The following is a 17238-nucleotide window of genomic DNA, read 5'->3' as shown; positions in this document are numbered from 1 at the left end:
GGGCCCCCAATTCAGGCTCTCACCTGATTGGTCACTGTCTGTTCCTGGGCCACAATGATGTGTTCCTGGCCCAGCGCCTGCTGTAGCCGCTCTGGGCCTAGGACCCCGTGACTGGACTGGAGTGCAGCTGGGCAGAGAGGAAGACACTCACTCAGGGGCTCTGGAGAAACCTGAAATGTCCTGGCCCGACTCTGGCCCACGGGTGCTCTCTGGGGCAGTGGCTCAAGTCCCTTGTCCACCCTGGGGCCCCAGGGGCAGCTCACTGTGCAATGTGGCCAGTGTCTCATCATCACTGTTCAGGATGATGGTCTGGGTGGGGGTCCGGGCTGGGGCCCGAGCAGTTGGGGTTGCTGCTTTTCTCCCATCAGGACTATGCAGCCGCTGGATGTGGAACTTGAGGTGCCCGTTGCGGTTGAACCTGAAGGGGAAGGAAGAAGGCTCAGGGGCAGCCCCACCACATGTGCCCAACAGCCTGTACCCCCGTGCACCTGGCCTTACCGCTGCCTGCAGAGGTGGCACTCGAAAGGCTTCTCATTGGTGTGGGTCAGCATGTGCCGGCGCAGGTCCTTCTTATTCTTGGAGGCAAAGCTGCACTGGCTGCACTGGTGGGGTCGCAGGCTTGAGTGCTGTGCCATGTGGGCCTGCAGACGGGCAGAGTCAAGGGTGTCGGCTGGGTCAGGACAGACAGCTTTCCCCAGATAGAGCCGCTAGGGACCCTGACCTCAGTGCCATGGATCTGGGAGGAGCCGAGTAAAAAATACACGTCAGAGTCAGACTAAGGTCTAGTGCTGCTGGGTGTTGGGGGAAAAGCCACAGGCTCCGTCACTAGTTCACCTGGAAAGCCCTGTCCCTACTCAGACTCAGTTCGCCCCCCTATGTAACTAACACACAGGCTCAGATGAGGGCCCACTGAAGGTCTCTTGCAGCCCTGACGCTTGAGCCCTGCTTCCCTCACTGTGCTGCTGATGAGTCAGTGTGGTTGGATCTGAGAATGGGTGGTCCTCAGGCAAATGGCCAGGGGCCCTGGAACCCAGCCTTCACACCGCCGCTGCTCCGTTGGACTCTGCCCTCTGTATCCTGCAGGACTTGAATCTCCCTAGCGTGCCACTGCCTCTGTGCATCTTCCCCAGCACCCCAAGCCCACGTGACTCATCCCGTTGTGCTCTGCTGTGTTCATGTAGTTCCCCCTGGGGACACTGTCAGTCTGTTAGTCACGTGTGGCCTGGTTTGCCTTCCCACCAGACTGAGCTCCCTGACAGCTGGGGCCCTGCTGAGTCAGTGGGGAGGGAAGGGCTTTGCCTGAGGGGACACTCAGTCAAGGTTTGTTACACAGTCGGGTGCCAGCAGAGGCACATGGGACACCTACCCGGACCTCAGGCCACTGGCGAGCACTGAAGGGGCAGTCAGGGCACTTGAAGGCGCTAGGCCCAGCGTGGGCCCGTTTGTGACTCTCCATCTCAGCTCGGCCAGGGAAGGCCTCAGCACAGATCTTGCAGGAAAATTTCTTTGACGATGCAGTGGCTGCAGATGGTGGCGAGGAGGGCACTACCAGGCCCAGGGCTTTGCTGGCTGCAGGAGGTGGGGAGGCAGAGCCCTGGGGGTCCCCTACCCGGTGGGTCCTGGCTGGAGACGGGGGCTCAGGGCCGTCTCTGGGCAGCCCCCCACACTGCAGCAGGGGCCACTTTGCTCCAGAGGCCAGGGCATCCGGACTTGGGAAGGAGATGGAGCCATCTGCAGTCAGCTGTGGAGAGATTGGGGAACGTGAGGCACAGAGGGAGGGAAGGATGAGAAATGGGGTAGTGGCGGGCTACCCCGAGCTTCACCTCAATGTGGTGCAGCTGGGTCCCATCGGCTGCCATGATGTAGTGGGTGCCAGCTTCCTTCAGGGTGTCGCTCACAACCACAGCCTGGGCTGCCTCTCCTGGGGGCTCCTCACTGTGAGCACAAAGGAGGGGAGAGGTGAGGCAATGTTCTCTGAGAGGCTGGAGGGCCACAGGAGTCTCCTTCCCCAAGAAAGTCATCAGCTGAGTGACTGCCACCACAGGTAGAGCCCCAGTTTAAATCCTGGCTGCGCCTCTTACCATCCAGTCCTTCACTGCCTCTTCAGTAAATGGTGACCACGTGTCTAATGTATTGTCCTGCTCAAAAGTGGTCATCCCTACTCTCTTAATGGGCATGGGTGGCGAGGTGAAAGGCCCCTGGGGTCAAGCCCAAGTCTGGCCAAGTGGGGCAGAAAGAGAGCAAGTGGGGGCGGCAGGGCTGATAAGGACCCACAGCCCATGAGCAGATGCTGAGACTGGGCTGCTCAGGTGCTGGCCCCGGGATCCGGACTCCCGTCCCAGCTAAACAATTCGGTACTTAGATGCAGGGCTTCCTCAGAGTGCCCAGGGGTTCGACAAACGTGGAAAACAAACACTTCTGCCCCAAACGTGCTCAGTGTAAAGGAAGCCAGGTGCACCTGCAGGGCCTCCAGTTTTGTTAAGGCACCTGAGCTCCTTCCGAAGGTCAGAACTGGAAAACACCTTCGAGACCATCCAGAACAAAGCACACATGAGCCAGCGTTCAGATCTACTGCATGTCTGACCTTAGGTGAGTTCCTTCACCTCCCTCCTCGTTTGTAAAGTGAGGGAAACGTGGATCTCACGGAAATGGTTTAAGCGAGTTCATGAATGTCAAGTACGTGGAACATCTTCAGTGGCCAAAAAACTGTAGCTCTTGACCTCCTGCAAGGGATATCACTTTCCTACATGCCAATCATTTTACAGGTATTAGGAGCCAACTAGGCTTGGGTGGGAAGGTGGGGTCCTCATCTGACTCCCCCCCAGCACACCTACAAATGGCTGAATGGGGTCTTGCAGGCGGCAGGTCTCACCTGTAAGGTGTGCCGGGAGCTGATGTGCCCTCCTCCACAGGGGGTGCCGTGATGACGCTGTAGCCAGCCCCGCTGAACGGCCCAGGCGCCAGGGTGATCTGCTGTAGGTCAGGGGGGCCTAGCTGGCTCTCAGCAGCCACACTGCCCCCTGGCTCTGCCACGTGGAGGGTTACCACTTGGGGAGTAGCACCTGCTGGGGAGGGCTGCCCACCGGAGGACGCTAACTCTGCTTCCACGTCCTCTGACTTCACCACAGCCACCTGCAACAGCATCAGTGGGCATCATGAGTAAAGTCTGTGGCAAAGGAGCTGGCATTCAAGGCCTTTTTCTATCTCAGGGCCTCAAAGCTCCCCTACACTCTGGCTAGACCCAGTGCCACTGCCAGTCAATTGCACAATAACAACTGTGTGCTCCCAGCAACTGGAAAGAGACTTTGCCATACATCCCATGATGAGGACAGGCCCCACAGCAAGGAATTATCTTGCCCAAAGTGCCAAAATTAAGAAAGCCTGGGGTAGAGGAACAAGCGGCAAACCATTTAAGAAAAAAAATGAGTCAGAGCTCTACCTCACATCCTCCTCCAAAGTCTGCTTCACATTGATTAAAGATCGAAATGTAATAAATAAAACTCGAAATATCTTAAACGAAAATGTGGATATTTTTATAATCCTTGGGATGGGAAGATTTTCCTAATCACGACAAAAGACGCTAAAACCTACAGCAAAACAAACCATAAAATGAGATCAGAAAACAAAGGGAGGTATTTAATGATCCATATTAGAGATAAAAGGCAGACTTTCCTCATATACACAGAGACCTTACCAAGTGATAATAAAAAGACTAATAATTTAATAGAAAAATAGATACAGGACATAGGTAAGTCAGAGAATAAGTAAAATGGTCTATGAACATACAGAAAAATTCAATCTCATTTATGACCACAAAATTACAAAATAAGACCATGACATCTACTCCCATCGCACAGAAGGGACCTGTAAAGACTGACGCTACCCAGTGCTGACGGGGCTGTGGGGAAACACACTCTGGCAGTGGTCATGTAATTAGCGTATCTTATTTTGAGGCTCCATACCTCGGGATCCATTGATTCTACTTCTAGGCGGCTTTTTAAAAAAACTAAAAAACATGTTTATGAGCACCTGAAAATGTGTGCACACTGGAGCACTGCCTTGAGTTAATAAAAAATTGGAAACCATCCAGTCATAAAGGACTGACAAAACTTCAGGAAATCTATCTGATGGAGTGATGTGGAGAAGTCAGGACACAAGAGATGGGTGTGTGTGGCCAGGCGGTGCCTCATGTGCTATCGAGGGAAGAAAAGGCAGGCTGTCGATCAGCATGGGGAGTGTGATCCCATTTTTTGAGGATCACAAGATCTATGTGTTGGTGAGCTCATGGACAAAACTCTGCAGAAATGCTTATTAAGCTGTTCACAGTGGAAACTAAGGGGAAGGGAGGAATTTTACGGACTTTCTAAAGAGAATATTTTTTAATGTTCATTTTTGTTTGTTTGTTTGTTTTCTTAATGCTCATTTTGAGTTTTACAAGCATATGCTTTTGTAACCAGAAAAACAAAAACAAGAAACCCAAAATGCATGACACTGGCATGAGAACAGCAGACAGAGCAACAGAACAGAACTTGTCTAGAAACAGACTCCTGTACACGTGGGAATCTAGTGCACAATAAAGAGGATATTCTGAACCACAGGGAAGATTTGAGGATTTGATCTACTGCACTGGAAAACTTTTGGAAAAAAAATAAAGATAGTCCCCTACCTTTCTGTATACACCAAAAATAAATTCCAGGTGGAATAAAGATTTAAGTGTAAAAAATGAACCCCTAAGAAGAAAATACAAACGAATATTCATATAATCTTGAGGTGAAGGAGGCCTTTCTACGGATGATATCAAAGGCAAAAACTGTAACAAAGTGATACATTTGTCTAAAAATGTAAAACTATATAACCCCAAACACTGCAAACTAAACCCTATGAAGATTTCCAGGTCCAGCACCAGGCTTCCTCCTCCATGGAGTTTTGTCTGTCCCTGAGCAGCATGTTACTATTCCAAGTTCTTGGAAATTATCATTTCAAACATACGATCTACATCTTTTCAACAAGCTGGGAGACAAGAGGTGCTAACAACGTTTCCCTGCCTTAGAGAAGCACATGGGGAGAGGAGGGAGGCAGTGGGGTGGAGGAGGGAGAAGTAAAGACAATGAACTTGAGGGCTTCAGGTGCATGGAACAAGCAAGAGCTCTGAGCTGGAGAAAGCCTTGGGAGTCCGTCAGGCTGTGGGAGGTGGCACAGAATCAGGACACGAGGCTAGATGGAAAGCTACTTCAGACCCACAGGCACAGGACGGCCACAGAGCTAGCAGAAAACCAACGAGAACAGGGTCCCAGAAACAACAAGGGTCGTGCTTACTACTCAGCATGGTGGAGGTCGCTGTTGACTCCAGAGAGTGGAGTGGGAGATCCTTTGACCTCCCTGGCCTCCTGGGGCCTCCCTGGCACAGCTGGTCCCCATCCTCTGCATTTGTTTGCTCGCTGGGTTTCAGTGGATCTGTCTCCCCACTAACTGGGAGCTCCCTGAGGACAGGGCATGTCCGCTTCATCACTCTCCTCCCTCCACCCCTGTGTCCAGTGCAGAGCCGGCATCAAAGGTAGGCGGGCCGGAGAGAATTCCCAGCAGCTCACCCACCTGCAGGGCTGTGCCCCCCAGCTCCCGCTGAGTGCTCATGTTCAACAGCAGATCCAAGGCTGTCTGTGTGGCCATGGCAGTGGACTCCTCAGCTCCTGCGTTGGGTGAGACCCGAGCCTTAGAAAGGGCTAGGAAACTGGCACCCAATGCCCCCTTCCCCACCCTCCCCATCAGCACAAGCCCTGCCCCTGCTACCACCCTCCCTCAGAACTCACCTTGCTGGTAGATGATGGTGGCACCACCCAGGGTGTCAGAACAGAGCAGTGGGGGGTTCTCAGGGGACTGGAAAGGTGCTGCCTCTGGGGGGATCTGTGGGGCAGGAATATGGCCAAGTGTGAGAGGAGGCAGCTCAGATTTAAGTGCATCACTAAGCACTTCCTGCATGTCAGACACTTTATGTCTATTGGCTTGTTTCATCTTCACACAAGCACTTTTCAAGATGTTTAGAGCTCAATGCTACTGATGAACTGACTAAGGTTAAAGATCCCACAGCTAGTAAGTAGCAGAACTGGGACTTGGAACACAAGACTGTCTGACTCCAGAACCTCTCTGTGTTCTACCAGCACATTGTGATGGTCCATCTTTTGGGGCAGGCAATATACTTAACTACAAGAGTGTATTTCTCAGTCTCCCTTGCAGCTAGGTAAAGTGTGGCCATGTGGCTAAGCAGAAGCTTCTGGTAATGTTCACGAGGAAGGTAAGATGGCTAGATGGCAGGCATCCTTTTTACTCTCCCCCTAGCCCTTCCTCCTGCTTCTTGCTTGAGCTGTGGCTAGGAAGGCTGGAGCTTCTGCAGCCATACTGGATCATGAAGCAACCACAAATATTGGGAGCTGTATGCCTAGGATGACTGGGAAAGAATACTAAGAGCTTGGTTCCTGATGACTGACCATGGAACCAACAAATCAGCCCTGGGCTGCCGACCTTTGGACTTCTTTTATGTGAGAAAATGCTAAACTATTACCACAATTAAGCTAGTGATATTTTCATTCTCTAATACTAGTGCTGGAAAACCACCCCTAGTCTGAGCTTAGGGATGGCATTTGTGACCTCAGCTGTTCTTTACCATAATCCAGAGAGGCAGAGGTCATTTCGTTGTACCCAAAGTGCAAATGGGGATGTTGGGGTTGGGAGAGGTGGCATCATACTGGCATTCTTGCCCTGCCTGCAAACCTCTTCTGTCTGCTGCCTGCTTGGCTGAGCTTACCTCAGGAGGCCCTGGGGAGCTGGGTGGTGGTCTAGGGGCTGCACTATGCTGCTGCTTCAGCTCCTCAATCTGCTGCAGAGAGAAGAAGGGGCGACGGCGGGAGGGGGGCTCCTCAGGGTGGCGCCGCCCCCATTCCTCGAAGCTGCTAGCGTGCCGGCACCGCACGTGCAGGCGTAGATTCTTCTTGTGCCTTGTGCTGAAGTGGCAGTACTCACAGGCAAAGGGCTTGGCCCCTGCAGGCACACGTGAAGGGGCGCTTGGGCTTGCCTACCCCCTCTAGGAAGCCTTCCGTGACCTCAAGGCCCTCCCCAACTATTCACTCCCAGAGATGTGTGCTCAAGCTCAGGGAACATATGCTCTGTCCACTCCAGTGGGCCGGGACACAGACGAACCAGGTCCACCTTCCACATTCACAGCCTTCCTGTGAGAGCCTATTTTTAAGGTCACTCAACCATGGCTCCTCTTATGAATCACCTCCCCTCAGGGAGCCAGGATTCCAACTAAAGGACCCCTGGCTCCCTTTCTCTAATCTTCCCCAGCGTGCCTGCCAGAGGGCTGTACACCAGTGAGGAGGAAGAACCAGCTTTCACTGTCTATCCTCCGTGGGCCAGCTTCAGCTGCTTCATCTGCCAAGGGCAGGGCCTATGGATGACCCGTCTCTAGCCCCAGCGCCCAGCACAGGCAGGGCTCAGGAACAAATGGAACTCACTTTTATAACAACCACATGGTTGGTATCCCCCCTCTCACTGCTAAGAAAGGCTCAGAGAGGACAAGTGACTGGCCCCAGGCACACAGAGAAGAGCTGGCTGAGTTAGAGTCAGAGCTGAGGTTAGAGTGCGTCCTAGAGGGGATTCCCTTGCAATTGAAGGGCAGGGGCTGCCGAGGCCAGTGGGGAGGACAGAGCTGAGCCTCCGACTGGGGGCAACGGAGCCTGAGGGCTCACCATCCATGGTGGGGTGGGGCTGGGGCATGGCCAGCCTGACCTGTATGCTTGACTGCCACGTGGGACAGTAGGAAGTCCTCTCGGAAGGTGCGGTAGGGGCAAAAGGTGCATTTGAAGGGCTTGTCGCTGACATGGGACAACTGGTGGTTCAGCAGTGCTTTCTTGTCCTCACAAACAAACTCGCAGAACTCGCACTTGAACCTGGAGGTGGTCAGAGGGGGAAAGCTCAGTGTTCGGGTGCGACAGGGGTGCTGCAGTCCTAAGGCCTCCTTGTCAGTGTACCTGCGGTTGGCGACAGCCTGGATGTGCGTGAGTAGATGCATCTTGAAGGTGTAACGTTTCTTAAAGGACTTCCCACACTGCGGGAGGGCGGAGTGAATTAGATGGGGGATCCCCCAGGCAGGTCCTCACCCCGACCCCACACCAGCCCTGCCCTTGGCCCTACCCACCTTGTCACACATGTGGGGCTTCTCTGTGCTGTGTGTCTTCATGTGCTGTGTGAGTCTCTTCTGCATGGGGTAGACACGGCCACACACGGGGCAGGGGAAGGAGCTCAGCTTCGGGGTCTGGGAAGGGTCAGGAGGGGCCAGACGGAGAGAGGAAGGGAGGAGGGAGAGTGAGACCTCATCTCCTGCCCTCACCCCCATAAGTGGCCCTGAAGCAGGCTCTCTTCCCGAGTCAGGGCCCCAGACTCACCGGATCTGGTCTCTTTTTCCTGGGGGAGAAAGGCAGAGGAGTCAGACCATTGCTTCCCCAAGCCCAGCCCAGATCCTCTCCCATCAACCAGACCCAGGCTCAGCCCTGAGTGTCCCCAGGCCCCACCCAAGCCCCTTTCTCTTAGAACAGTGTTTCCCCAACTGGAGTTTGCTAGGGAAAATGTGAAGAGATGTGCTATAAACAGGTTTTGCAGTCAACTAAGTTTATTCAAGAGTACATTCTCTCTCTGTGTCACAAAATATATTTGCATTTTGAAGGTTCTAAGAAGTTCTGCAGGAAAGAGAACTGTCAAACCAGGTGTTTGACCTGGTGTCCCTAATCTTATTTAGACATAGAATTAATTAGTTAATTATCTACTTACCTATCTAATCCATCCATCTATCTATTTAAACCTAGACACATCTTGGAGAGCTGGCTTTCCCACAAATAGATCGAGTCACTGTCCTCATGGATCCCTGTATCCAACCTTTGCTCACACTGCACCCCTGTGCATCTCACTCCTTCCTGAAGCTACAGATCTAGTTATAATTCAGTGAGTAATCACTAGGCCCCTAAGGGTTTTTGTTTTTCACCCTCTTGTCCTAGGTCTGCTCTATCAGGGCTGTGAGATAGCATGGGCCTGGAGCCTGGAAGATCTTTAGATCATTCTCTGATCCCCTTTAGGTACACGATTTCCCTTAACCCTGACAACGACTCCCATTTTGCAAAACTTGAAGTAGGAAAGAGACCAAACAAGGCCCTGCTACTGCTCTACTCTGCTGTGATCTGGGATGAATCGCCTTGCCTTCCCCATGTTTGTCATGTGCCGCGAATGCAGCTTACTCAGAGCAGGGGCTTGGTAAATGGGAATCTATGGTGACCCTTGGCCTCTGCCGCCCCATCTGCACTGACCGGTCCCGGCTGTGCACCGCCGCGTGCCGGATGACATCCTTCCGATAGACGCTGGTGTAGCTGCATTCGTCACACTTGTACGGCTTACTGCCCACGTGATTGAACATGTGCTCCTGTGAGAGAGGCAGAAGGACGGCACTGGGGCACAACCTCCCTTCCTGCCCACCTGCCCAGTGCCCACAGCCTGAGAGTTGCCCCTTCCCCACTGCACTCTGGGACTCCCCCCTCCTCCAGGGCAGGGTTCCACAGAACAACTTCGCATCCAGGGCCCCATGTGAGGGAGGAAGTACGGTATGCAGAAAGCACAGGGGCTCTGGCCATCCGTGCTCAAGGTATCTCAACATCTGCCCATGACAGCCAACTCTGCCTCTCTTTGTGCAAGCCAAGCTGCAGTTTCCTGGGTCAGATACCTATATGACCTCATCAGGCTGTGTGAGGATAAAATCAGAGTGCCTAGGAGGCCCGGGATAAAAGATGGGCTCGGGCTACTGCAGGCCCACCTGGCACCTCCGGGTAGAAAAGGAGCCCCTCTCCTGAGACACGTTACTGCCACCTGCTGGAAGAGCTTCTAACACACTGAATTAGACTAAAGCAGCTTTGCTGCCATCTGCCAGGTGTGGCGGGGAAGAAGCAAATCTCTGAAGATGTGAGACCGCCACGCAGTGTGTGCCCACCTCTGACATCCTCCAGTGAACCTGTGGCCCAGACATACCCTGCAAAGGGGCAGGAGGGTGCCCGGTCCACTCCCTCTCAGGGCCTTCTCCTGCCCAGTGTCCCTTCCTCCTCCTGCCCTGGCCCGTGCCTGCCTCCCGCCTCCCTCCATGCACCTTGAGTGAGGACCAGCGGCGGGAGCGGTAGCTGCACTGCAGGCACTTGAAGAGCTGGGGGTCTCCAGCCTCGTGGGAGTTGACGTGGAAGCGCAGGTCCTCGTGGGACAGGAAGCGGGAGCCGCAGATGCGGCACAGGAAGGGCCTCAGGAGCGGCTTGGGCGACTTGTAATAGTACCTGTCAGGAGGGTGTTGAGGAAAGGTCTGGCTGGGTGGGGGGCCTGGCCGCCGCCGCCCCCCATCTCTGCTCCGCATACTTGCGGTATTTCTTGCCCAGGAAGCGCCTGGAGGGTCGACCACGGCGGCGGGGTGGGGCGTCAGGCTCGTCCTGACAGGACAGCTCCGTGTTCTCCGCATCTGACTGGCTCACACCGGGTTCCACTGGGGGCTTGTCAGCCTTGCCCAGGGCCACCAGGCGTCCGGGGCCCGAGGAGCTGGGGGCCTCGGGGTCTTGTGGCTCTTGAGGGCTCTGTCCACTCTGGGAACTCACTAGAGGCTCTACTTCCACACCTGCCATGGACACACCAGAACAGATGTGGACAGGTGTGCCAGAGGCCAGGCAAAACATGCCCCCCACACTGTCAGACCACTGATGGGCATGCCAGGTCACAGGACTGACACACACAGCCTGTGGTTAGAGGGCAGCATGGACACCCGCCCTCTGACATGCCATTAGCATGACTTAAACAGGACAGTCTGGAGCAGTAGCGAGAGAGCAGGGACCGCCCAGCCAGGAGACCTGCATGTAGGCTGAGCTCTGCCACCAACTTGCTGTGTGTCCTTTGGCAAAGCCACTCCCCTCCCTGAGCCTCATTTTCCCTATCTGTCAAACAGAGCCGGTAACTGCTGCTGTAGTGACCTCGCAGAAACATTCTAAGATCTGGGGAGCAAGAGCAACACTTAAACACTGGTTTTCCAGAGGGAGCCCGGGTGGCAGAAGGGCCAACGGGAGGAAGGAGAAGACCCCACTATACACGCTCACGAAGCCTTTGTAGCCTGAACAACGCAACGTGCTACCTATCCAAAAACATCAACACTATTCAATGTGATGTTTTAAAACTTAAAAAAGTGAAGCATGCAGTGCTGGTAACATCCTGTTTCTTGACTGGAGTACCAGGTTACTAAGATGCATTCACCTTGTGAACACTCACTGAGCCGGGCACTTAGGAGACATGTGCTTTTTTCCACACATATATCTTGGTAAAAAGTTATTTTAAGAAGGAGACTCAAAAACATAACACCCCTCCCACCTCCAAACAGCTACTGTGGGTCTTTTGTATCTATTTAACCCTTGAAACAATCTGAAGAGGCAGGTGCTATCACCTCCATTCATAAGGGAGCGGGAGATTTAAGAAACAAAGTTTAAAAAAAAAAAAAAAAAAGAAAAAAGGAAGTGAAGCGACATGCCCCAGGTCACGCATCTGCTAGGCTGCAGAGCTGGCACTCACACCCGCAGCAGGTCTTTCCTGTCCCTTGCCCTAACGCTCTACGTTGTGCTCCTCAGACACAGCTTCAGGCCTCAGACTTGTCCTCATTTCAGTAATAATTCTTAAAACTTTCCCCTTGATGAGCAGGCCTGGTCACCCTGGTGGGTTTCAGACGTGCTGCTCTGCACAGCACACTCAGTCCCCAGGCTCCACAGAAGCAAGCAGGGAATGAGGCCATCCCTGAGGCCCACCCACGTGGAAGTCTCACCATCCGGGAGGTCCGAGGTCTCCACGCGAGGCAGCTTCCGGGGCCGGCCAGGTCTCCTGCGGGGTCTGGGTGTACTGGGAGTAGGGCGCTGGGGCCGTAGCTGCCGGCCCCGGGGCTCGTCCTCAGCCGGGTTGTAGTCACTGTCCTCTGTAGAGACGGCAGAGAAGGTGGGCATCAGTTTCGACCTTTCAGCCCTGACCCCTTGCCAGCTCCCCTGGAAAGAGGCCCACTTCCCCAACCCTGCCTACTCCTTCCTTCAAACCCATCAGTGATGCCTCCTCCAGGATGCCCTCCTGATATTCCCCTGGCTGACTGTGAGTGTCCCTATCCAAGCCCCTGCAGTCCTTTCTCTGCACCTTTCCTAATGCCTACCACTAGCTCAAACGGCACCTTTATGCAAATTAGAAAGCACCCCTTCCTCAACACACTTTACAGCCAATGTTAGAAAATACTTGTAATAAACATTCAAGTCTACAAACTCTGCAACTTTGCTATCCAATGCGGGGGCCACTAGCCATATGTGGCTATTGTGCACTTGAAACGTTCCTAGTCTAAAATGAGACATAATTTAAGTGTAAAACGCACACTGGATTTCCAAAAGTTAGTATGACGAAAGTAACTATTAATTTTTTATAATGATTGCATTTTGAAATATTTTAGACATCATGGGTAGACAAAATAAATTATTAACCTTAATTTCACTTTTTTAATACAGCTATCAAAAATAGTACATATGAGGCCTGCATTCTATTTGTTGGGCAAACATCAATGTGACCCTTAGATATGGTGCTATTTTTCAGTGCAGTCTGTACAACTGCACACAAAGGTCCTGGTCCCCAAGCCCCAACTCCTGTCTTATACTGGAGGTGCTTCTAGCTGTGTCTGTGCCAGTTCTCTTCCTAGCCCTCCATGGGGGCCAGAGGGAGCTCAGTATTTGCAGATGTGGGTGGGGGTGGCACGGTAGCCTACCTTCCAGGTCGTCAATGGCACCAGCATCTACGATGTCATCGTCATCTTCCTCCTCTGGCCCCTGTTCCTCCTGGGTCTTGGCCAAGGTGCCCCACTTCCGCAGACGTCCCTTTTTACCAGCTGCTGCTGCTGCTGGGGACAGGATGACAAGCCTGCCACATCTGACCCTAGGCACCCTAGCTCCACGTGCGCAGTCAGGCAAGCAGGCTGCTATTCACACACCTGGGCGGAAATGCCGCTCCCGCATGTGGCGCAACAGTGTGGCTTTGGTGCTGCTCCGGTACTGGCACATCTTGCACTTGAACTGCTGCACTACCACCACCTCCATCATGGCCTCCAGGCTCTGTAGGTCTGGCTCCTCAGTGCCAGAACCCAGGCGGGGCTGTGCTGGGGAGCTAGGCCCACCCTGTGCCTCTTCAGGTGGCTCCAGGCATGTGGATGTAGACGTGGGGCCATCGGCAAGAGCCTCAATGGCTGCCAGGCTGTGGGCCAGGGCAGAACTCGACATTGGCGATGCCATGGGGGCACCTGGTGGGGGTGGTAGTAAGGGAATCAGAGGGAAGGAAGTGGAAGGGGAGGTTGACCATGAGCTACAGCTACCCCCTCCTAGGCAGGTCCAGGGATCCTAGAACCCAACTCCCCACCAGACTAACAGTGGGGAAACTGAGGCCTAGAGCAGTGGATAACCTACCTGCCAAGATGACACGTTGAGTCTGTGGCAGAGCCTCTGGCTCTTACTCCCTGACCCACTAAATGGTTCCCTGGGTCTGGTGCCTGGGGTCTTACCATCGTCTGGTCCCTGTAGGATCAGGTACCGTGTGGTCTCGGCCCTGCTACCCTCAGCACTGGTCACGGTGATGCAGCCTAAGCAGAGATGTGGGGAGGGGATGCCCAGCTGATAATGACAGTTGTCAATGCCCACACTCATTCTTACTTACCCATGATTGTGAGCCAGCTGCACTGCCCCTCTGAGCCTCAGCTGCCCCGCTGCCCACCTCTCGTCCAGGGCAAGGGTGTTAGGAGGTCTGGTGTGAGTGACATGCTGGCCCAGGAGCCAGTTCCCAGCTGCCTGCCTTTAACCATTAAACATGGAGGGTCCCCTCTTTCCTTGCCAAACTTCTCCAAGGTCAAGGCCCTGCTCCTGCATCATTTTCTTAGGACTGGTTTTCCAGACCATCCCAGGGCTTTTCCAGGTACTACAACCCTTACATACATCTTTAATAACAGAAGGTAGCATGGTCAATCATGAGCACCAGCTCTGGAGTGAGACGGTCTGAGCTCATGGCCCAATGCTTGCTGATGACAGCGGGTATGTTATTTTATGTCCTCTGTGCCTCGCTTAGCTTTCTCATCCAGACTGTGGGGATAATAATAAAACCTACTTTTTGGGGTTACCAAGAGGATTAAGGAGCTACTGCATGTAGAATATTTAGAACAGACCTCAGTACAAAGTTAGGAATTACTGTTTCTATATTTAGTGAGTGCTTCTCATGTCAGGCTCTGTACTGCACTGTCTCATTAAACCTTCACATCATTTACCACCATGAGACCAGGTTACTGTTCCCATGTTACAAACTCAGAGTGGTAAGGTTATTTGCCCGAGCCTGTACAGCTGGTTCTGCAGGGAAACCCCTGTGGGCAACTCTTGCTCCAGGCGGCCTGACTCACTCTGGATGAGGTCGGGCCCGATGGTGGACTCGATGATCTTGTCAATGGCTGAGCCCAGGTCTGAGGAAGAAGCCGTGCAGTCGGACACCAGCATGTTGGGGTCTGGGAGCGCACTGGAGTGCACCAGGGCTGGGGGGCCACCTGTCACCCCTGCCTCTGGCCCATGGGAAACAGAAGATGAATCAGGGAGGTAGCCATGGGGCAAAGGGTCTGTGCTGGAGCTGCTCTCAGATACCTCCTCCTGCGGGACAGGAAACAGGGAGAGAGGGAGTTCAGGAGCTAGGGATGGGGCAGGGCAGGCTGCCACCCACCTGGGGCCCCTTGGCCCAAGGACATGGTGAATGGAGCCACCCACACCCTCAACCCCATTGAGGACCAGTGGGAGAAGCTCTGTAGTCACGGAGCCTCCCAAGAACAAGCCCCCGGATCCCTGGCTCTGGTCAGGTAAAAGGCCTCACACCCTCCACACCCTCCACAAAAGCCAGGTGGACCTGTTTTCATTGGGCTTTCGAATAAGCTAATCCCCTCTGCCTGAAATACTCCCCAGCACCATAGCATGGCTAACTCCTACCCAGCTTTCTCATTGCCCATTTAGATGGTACCTTCTGGGAAGGTGACTCTGACCCCTAATGCCAAGTTAGGACCTCTCCGTCTTCAATGCTGCAGGCGTCTGTGTCCCCCGATCTCATCATGGTTCACTCTGCAGTATAAGTCTGCCTGGTCAGACTCTACCCTCCATAAGGGCCAGGACCACATCTTTCTCGTGTCCTGCTGTATCCCCAGGGTCCAGCACAAGCTGGGCACATGGTAGGTCCATCTCTGCTGAATTAATGAGACCCGTGGACCCCAAAGTGAGGGCTACTGTTGGGCACCCCTATAATGTGATGTACTGAAAATGATCACTGCCTTGCAGATAATGACAATGGTAATGGCTAATACTTATGAGTGCTTACCATGTGCTGAACACTGTTTTAATTGCATGTATCAGTTCATTTAATTTCCCCCCAAAATCTACTGAAGCAGGTACTTTACAGATGAGAAAAGTAAGACTACAAATTGGGTAGCTTGTCCAAGCTCACAGAGCTAAGAGGCAGCAGAGCCAGGAGGAGACTATTTTACAAAGCGTTTCCAAGAAAATGTCTGGTAGGAGCTCACAACAGAGCACCCTCAGCAACTGATATTTCTACTCCATTTTACAGACCCAAGACTGAGGCTCAAATAAGTCTCCCAGTGAATCAGAGGTAGAGCCAAGACTTGAACCTACATCTCAAAGAGTGAGGACAATGAATAGCACAGTAGATCTGAATCCTGGCTCTGTGCCTCAGTTTCCTTCTCTGTAAGATGTTGAAAAGAACGGTTATGTGTCTTACAAGGTATGAAGCTTAAATGAGAAAATCCATGCTAGGGGCTTGGCATGATGCCTGGCTCACAGTAAACCATAAACAAATATTAGTTATAAGCAAGCCTTGCAGACTGCTTCCCCTTGGCTGCCAGGCTCTGCTGCCTGCGGTCCCTGCTTCCACCCACGCCGGCCAGCACGGTCCATACCAGAGAGCTGCTGCCGCGATCCGAGCTCTGCCCCACACCAGTGTCGTCGGCCTCCGCCGGCGCTGGGGCGGCCGCGGCGTCGCTGCTGTCGGCCGACACGGCTTCAGAGGTGCCCACACCCAAGCCGCTCTCAGAGGGCTCCTCGGGCCGGCCAGGCCTAGGGGCCGCGTCGCTACTGCTCTCCACCTCGTTCTCCTCCATCGGCTCCGAGGGCCGCCCGACAGGGGGGCGCAGGATCCGGAGCCTTCACTCTGCGAGAGGAGCCGATGGGGTCTGGAACAGGTGGGCCTCCTCCCCAGCCCCGCCGGCCCACCCAGCTGCACCCGTGGGCCCATTTCGCTGATGCAAAGACTGAGTTGTAGACAGGGTGGGGCTTCGCTCGTGCAGAGCGAAGGGAGCTTCGGGAAAACATGACCGAGAAGCCTTGCCTCCCAGTCTCGGGCCCTTCCCCCATCCCCGGGAGGGTGGTCAATGGCGGGTAATCTTGACCCTTTCCTCCTCTCCTCCATGACTCCCGCAGAGTGGTTCGCTGTAAGGGCCCCGTCGGACTCAGTGGTTCAGCCCTTCGGTCCCCCGAGTCCCCCCGGGTGCAGGGTCGGTGGTACAGCCCGCAGGCCCCCTGGGTCAGCGGCTTGCTCCCCCCTCCTCTGGTTCCCGTGCGGAGGGGGCTGACAGCTACGGTCCCGGGGCCTGGAGACTCGGGGCTGTCCCCGGCGCTGCCTGCGCTCCAGGCCCGACGCCATCTTGTGGCGGCGCCGGTTTCCGCTCAGGCAAGTGCGAGAGCGACTAAAGGGCCTGGGACCCCGGGGCCCTGTTCGGGCAGCCCCGCCGGCCCGGACCTCGCCGCCGGATATCCCCGCAGTGTTGCCCCACTTCACGGCAGGGTGCGGTGGGGCGACCTGAGTCCACCTGACGCTCACCTGACGCTTTCGTAACCGCGTTCCTCTCCGACTCCGGCATCGATGAGGTCGCCATCCTTTTTCCCTTGCTGCGGAGGGACCCATCGGCCTACCGTAGGCCGGAACTACTTCCTACGACGATACGGAGAACGATAGGCTTCCAGTGTACCGGAAGGTGGCCCCAAGGCCTCACAACCATAAGCGAGTCCGAAGAGAATCTAGAATTTTATATGTCGCCTAGTGTGAGAGACTGAGTCCACTAGGGGTTGGGGACTACTTTCA

At 54.2% G+C, this 17238-nt stretch overlaps 1 protein-coding gene across 5 annotated transcripts in view; it reads right to left on the bottom strand.

Annotated features, from left to right (window-relative positions):
* Window positions 1-17238, bottom strand: part of ZNF335 (zinc finger protein 335) — a 25687-nt gene extending 8449 nt beyond the window's left edge. For 2 of the 5 annotated variants that reach the window (XR_010385032.1, XM_031433712.2), the window contains exons 1-23: window positions 16978-17237; window positions 16058-16308; window positions 14510-14750; window positions 13628-13705; window positions 13064-13369; window positions 12842-12973; window positions 11873-12019; window positions 10435-10687; window positions 10178-10355; window positions 9351-9463; window positions 8439-8457; window positions 8192-8308; window positions 8025-8101; window positions 7783-7943; window positions 6800-7032; window positions 5808-5901; window positions 5593-5687; window positions 2873-3132; window positions 1824-1935; window positions 1367-1741; window positions 499-641; window positions 264-418; window positions 24-127 (exon numbers count right to left, since the gene is read on the bottom strand). Coding sequence is in view for 4 of the 5 variants with exons in the window: in XM_031433712.2 (XP_031289572.1) it covers window positions 24-127; window positions 264-418; window positions 499-641; window positions 1367-1741; window positions 1824-1935; window positions 2873-3132; window positions 5593-5687; window positions 5808-5901; window positions 6800-7032; window positions 7783-7943; window positions 8025-8101; window positions 8192-8308; window positions 8439-8457; window positions 9351-9463; window positions 10178-10355; window positions 10435-10687; window positions 11873-12019; window positions 12842-12973; window positions 13064-13369; window positions 13628-13705; window positions 14510-14750; window positions 16058-16258 (3594 nt within the window). In the remaining variant the exon portion in view is untranslated. Of the gene's footprint in view, window positions 1-23; window positions 128-263; window positions 419-498; window positions 642-1366; window positions 1742-1823; window positions 1936-2872; window positions 3133-5592; window positions 5688-5807; window positions 5902-6799; window positions 7033-7782; window positions 7944-8024; window positions 8102-8191; window positions 8309-8438; window positions 8458-9350; window positions 9464-10177; window positions 10356-10434; window positions 10688-11872; window positions 12020-12841; window positions 12974-13063; window positions 13370-13627; window positions 13706-14509; window positions 15927-16057; window positions 16309-16977 lie in introns of those variants that run through there. The other 3 variants (XM_031433713.2, XM_064497030.1, XM_064497031.1) reach the window with 3 other exon arrangements.

The sequence above is a fragment of the Camelus dromedarius genome, chromosome 18 (genome assembly GCF_036321535.1).
Source record: "Camelus dromedarius isolate mCamDro1 chromosome 18, mCamDro1.pat, whole genome shotgun sequence".
NCBI lineage: Eukaryota > Metazoa > Chordata > Mammalia > Artiodactyla > Camelidae > Camelus > Camelus dromedarius.
Note: the sequence above shows the minus strand (reverse complement) of the source record. Positions and strands in the feature narration are given on the sequence as shown.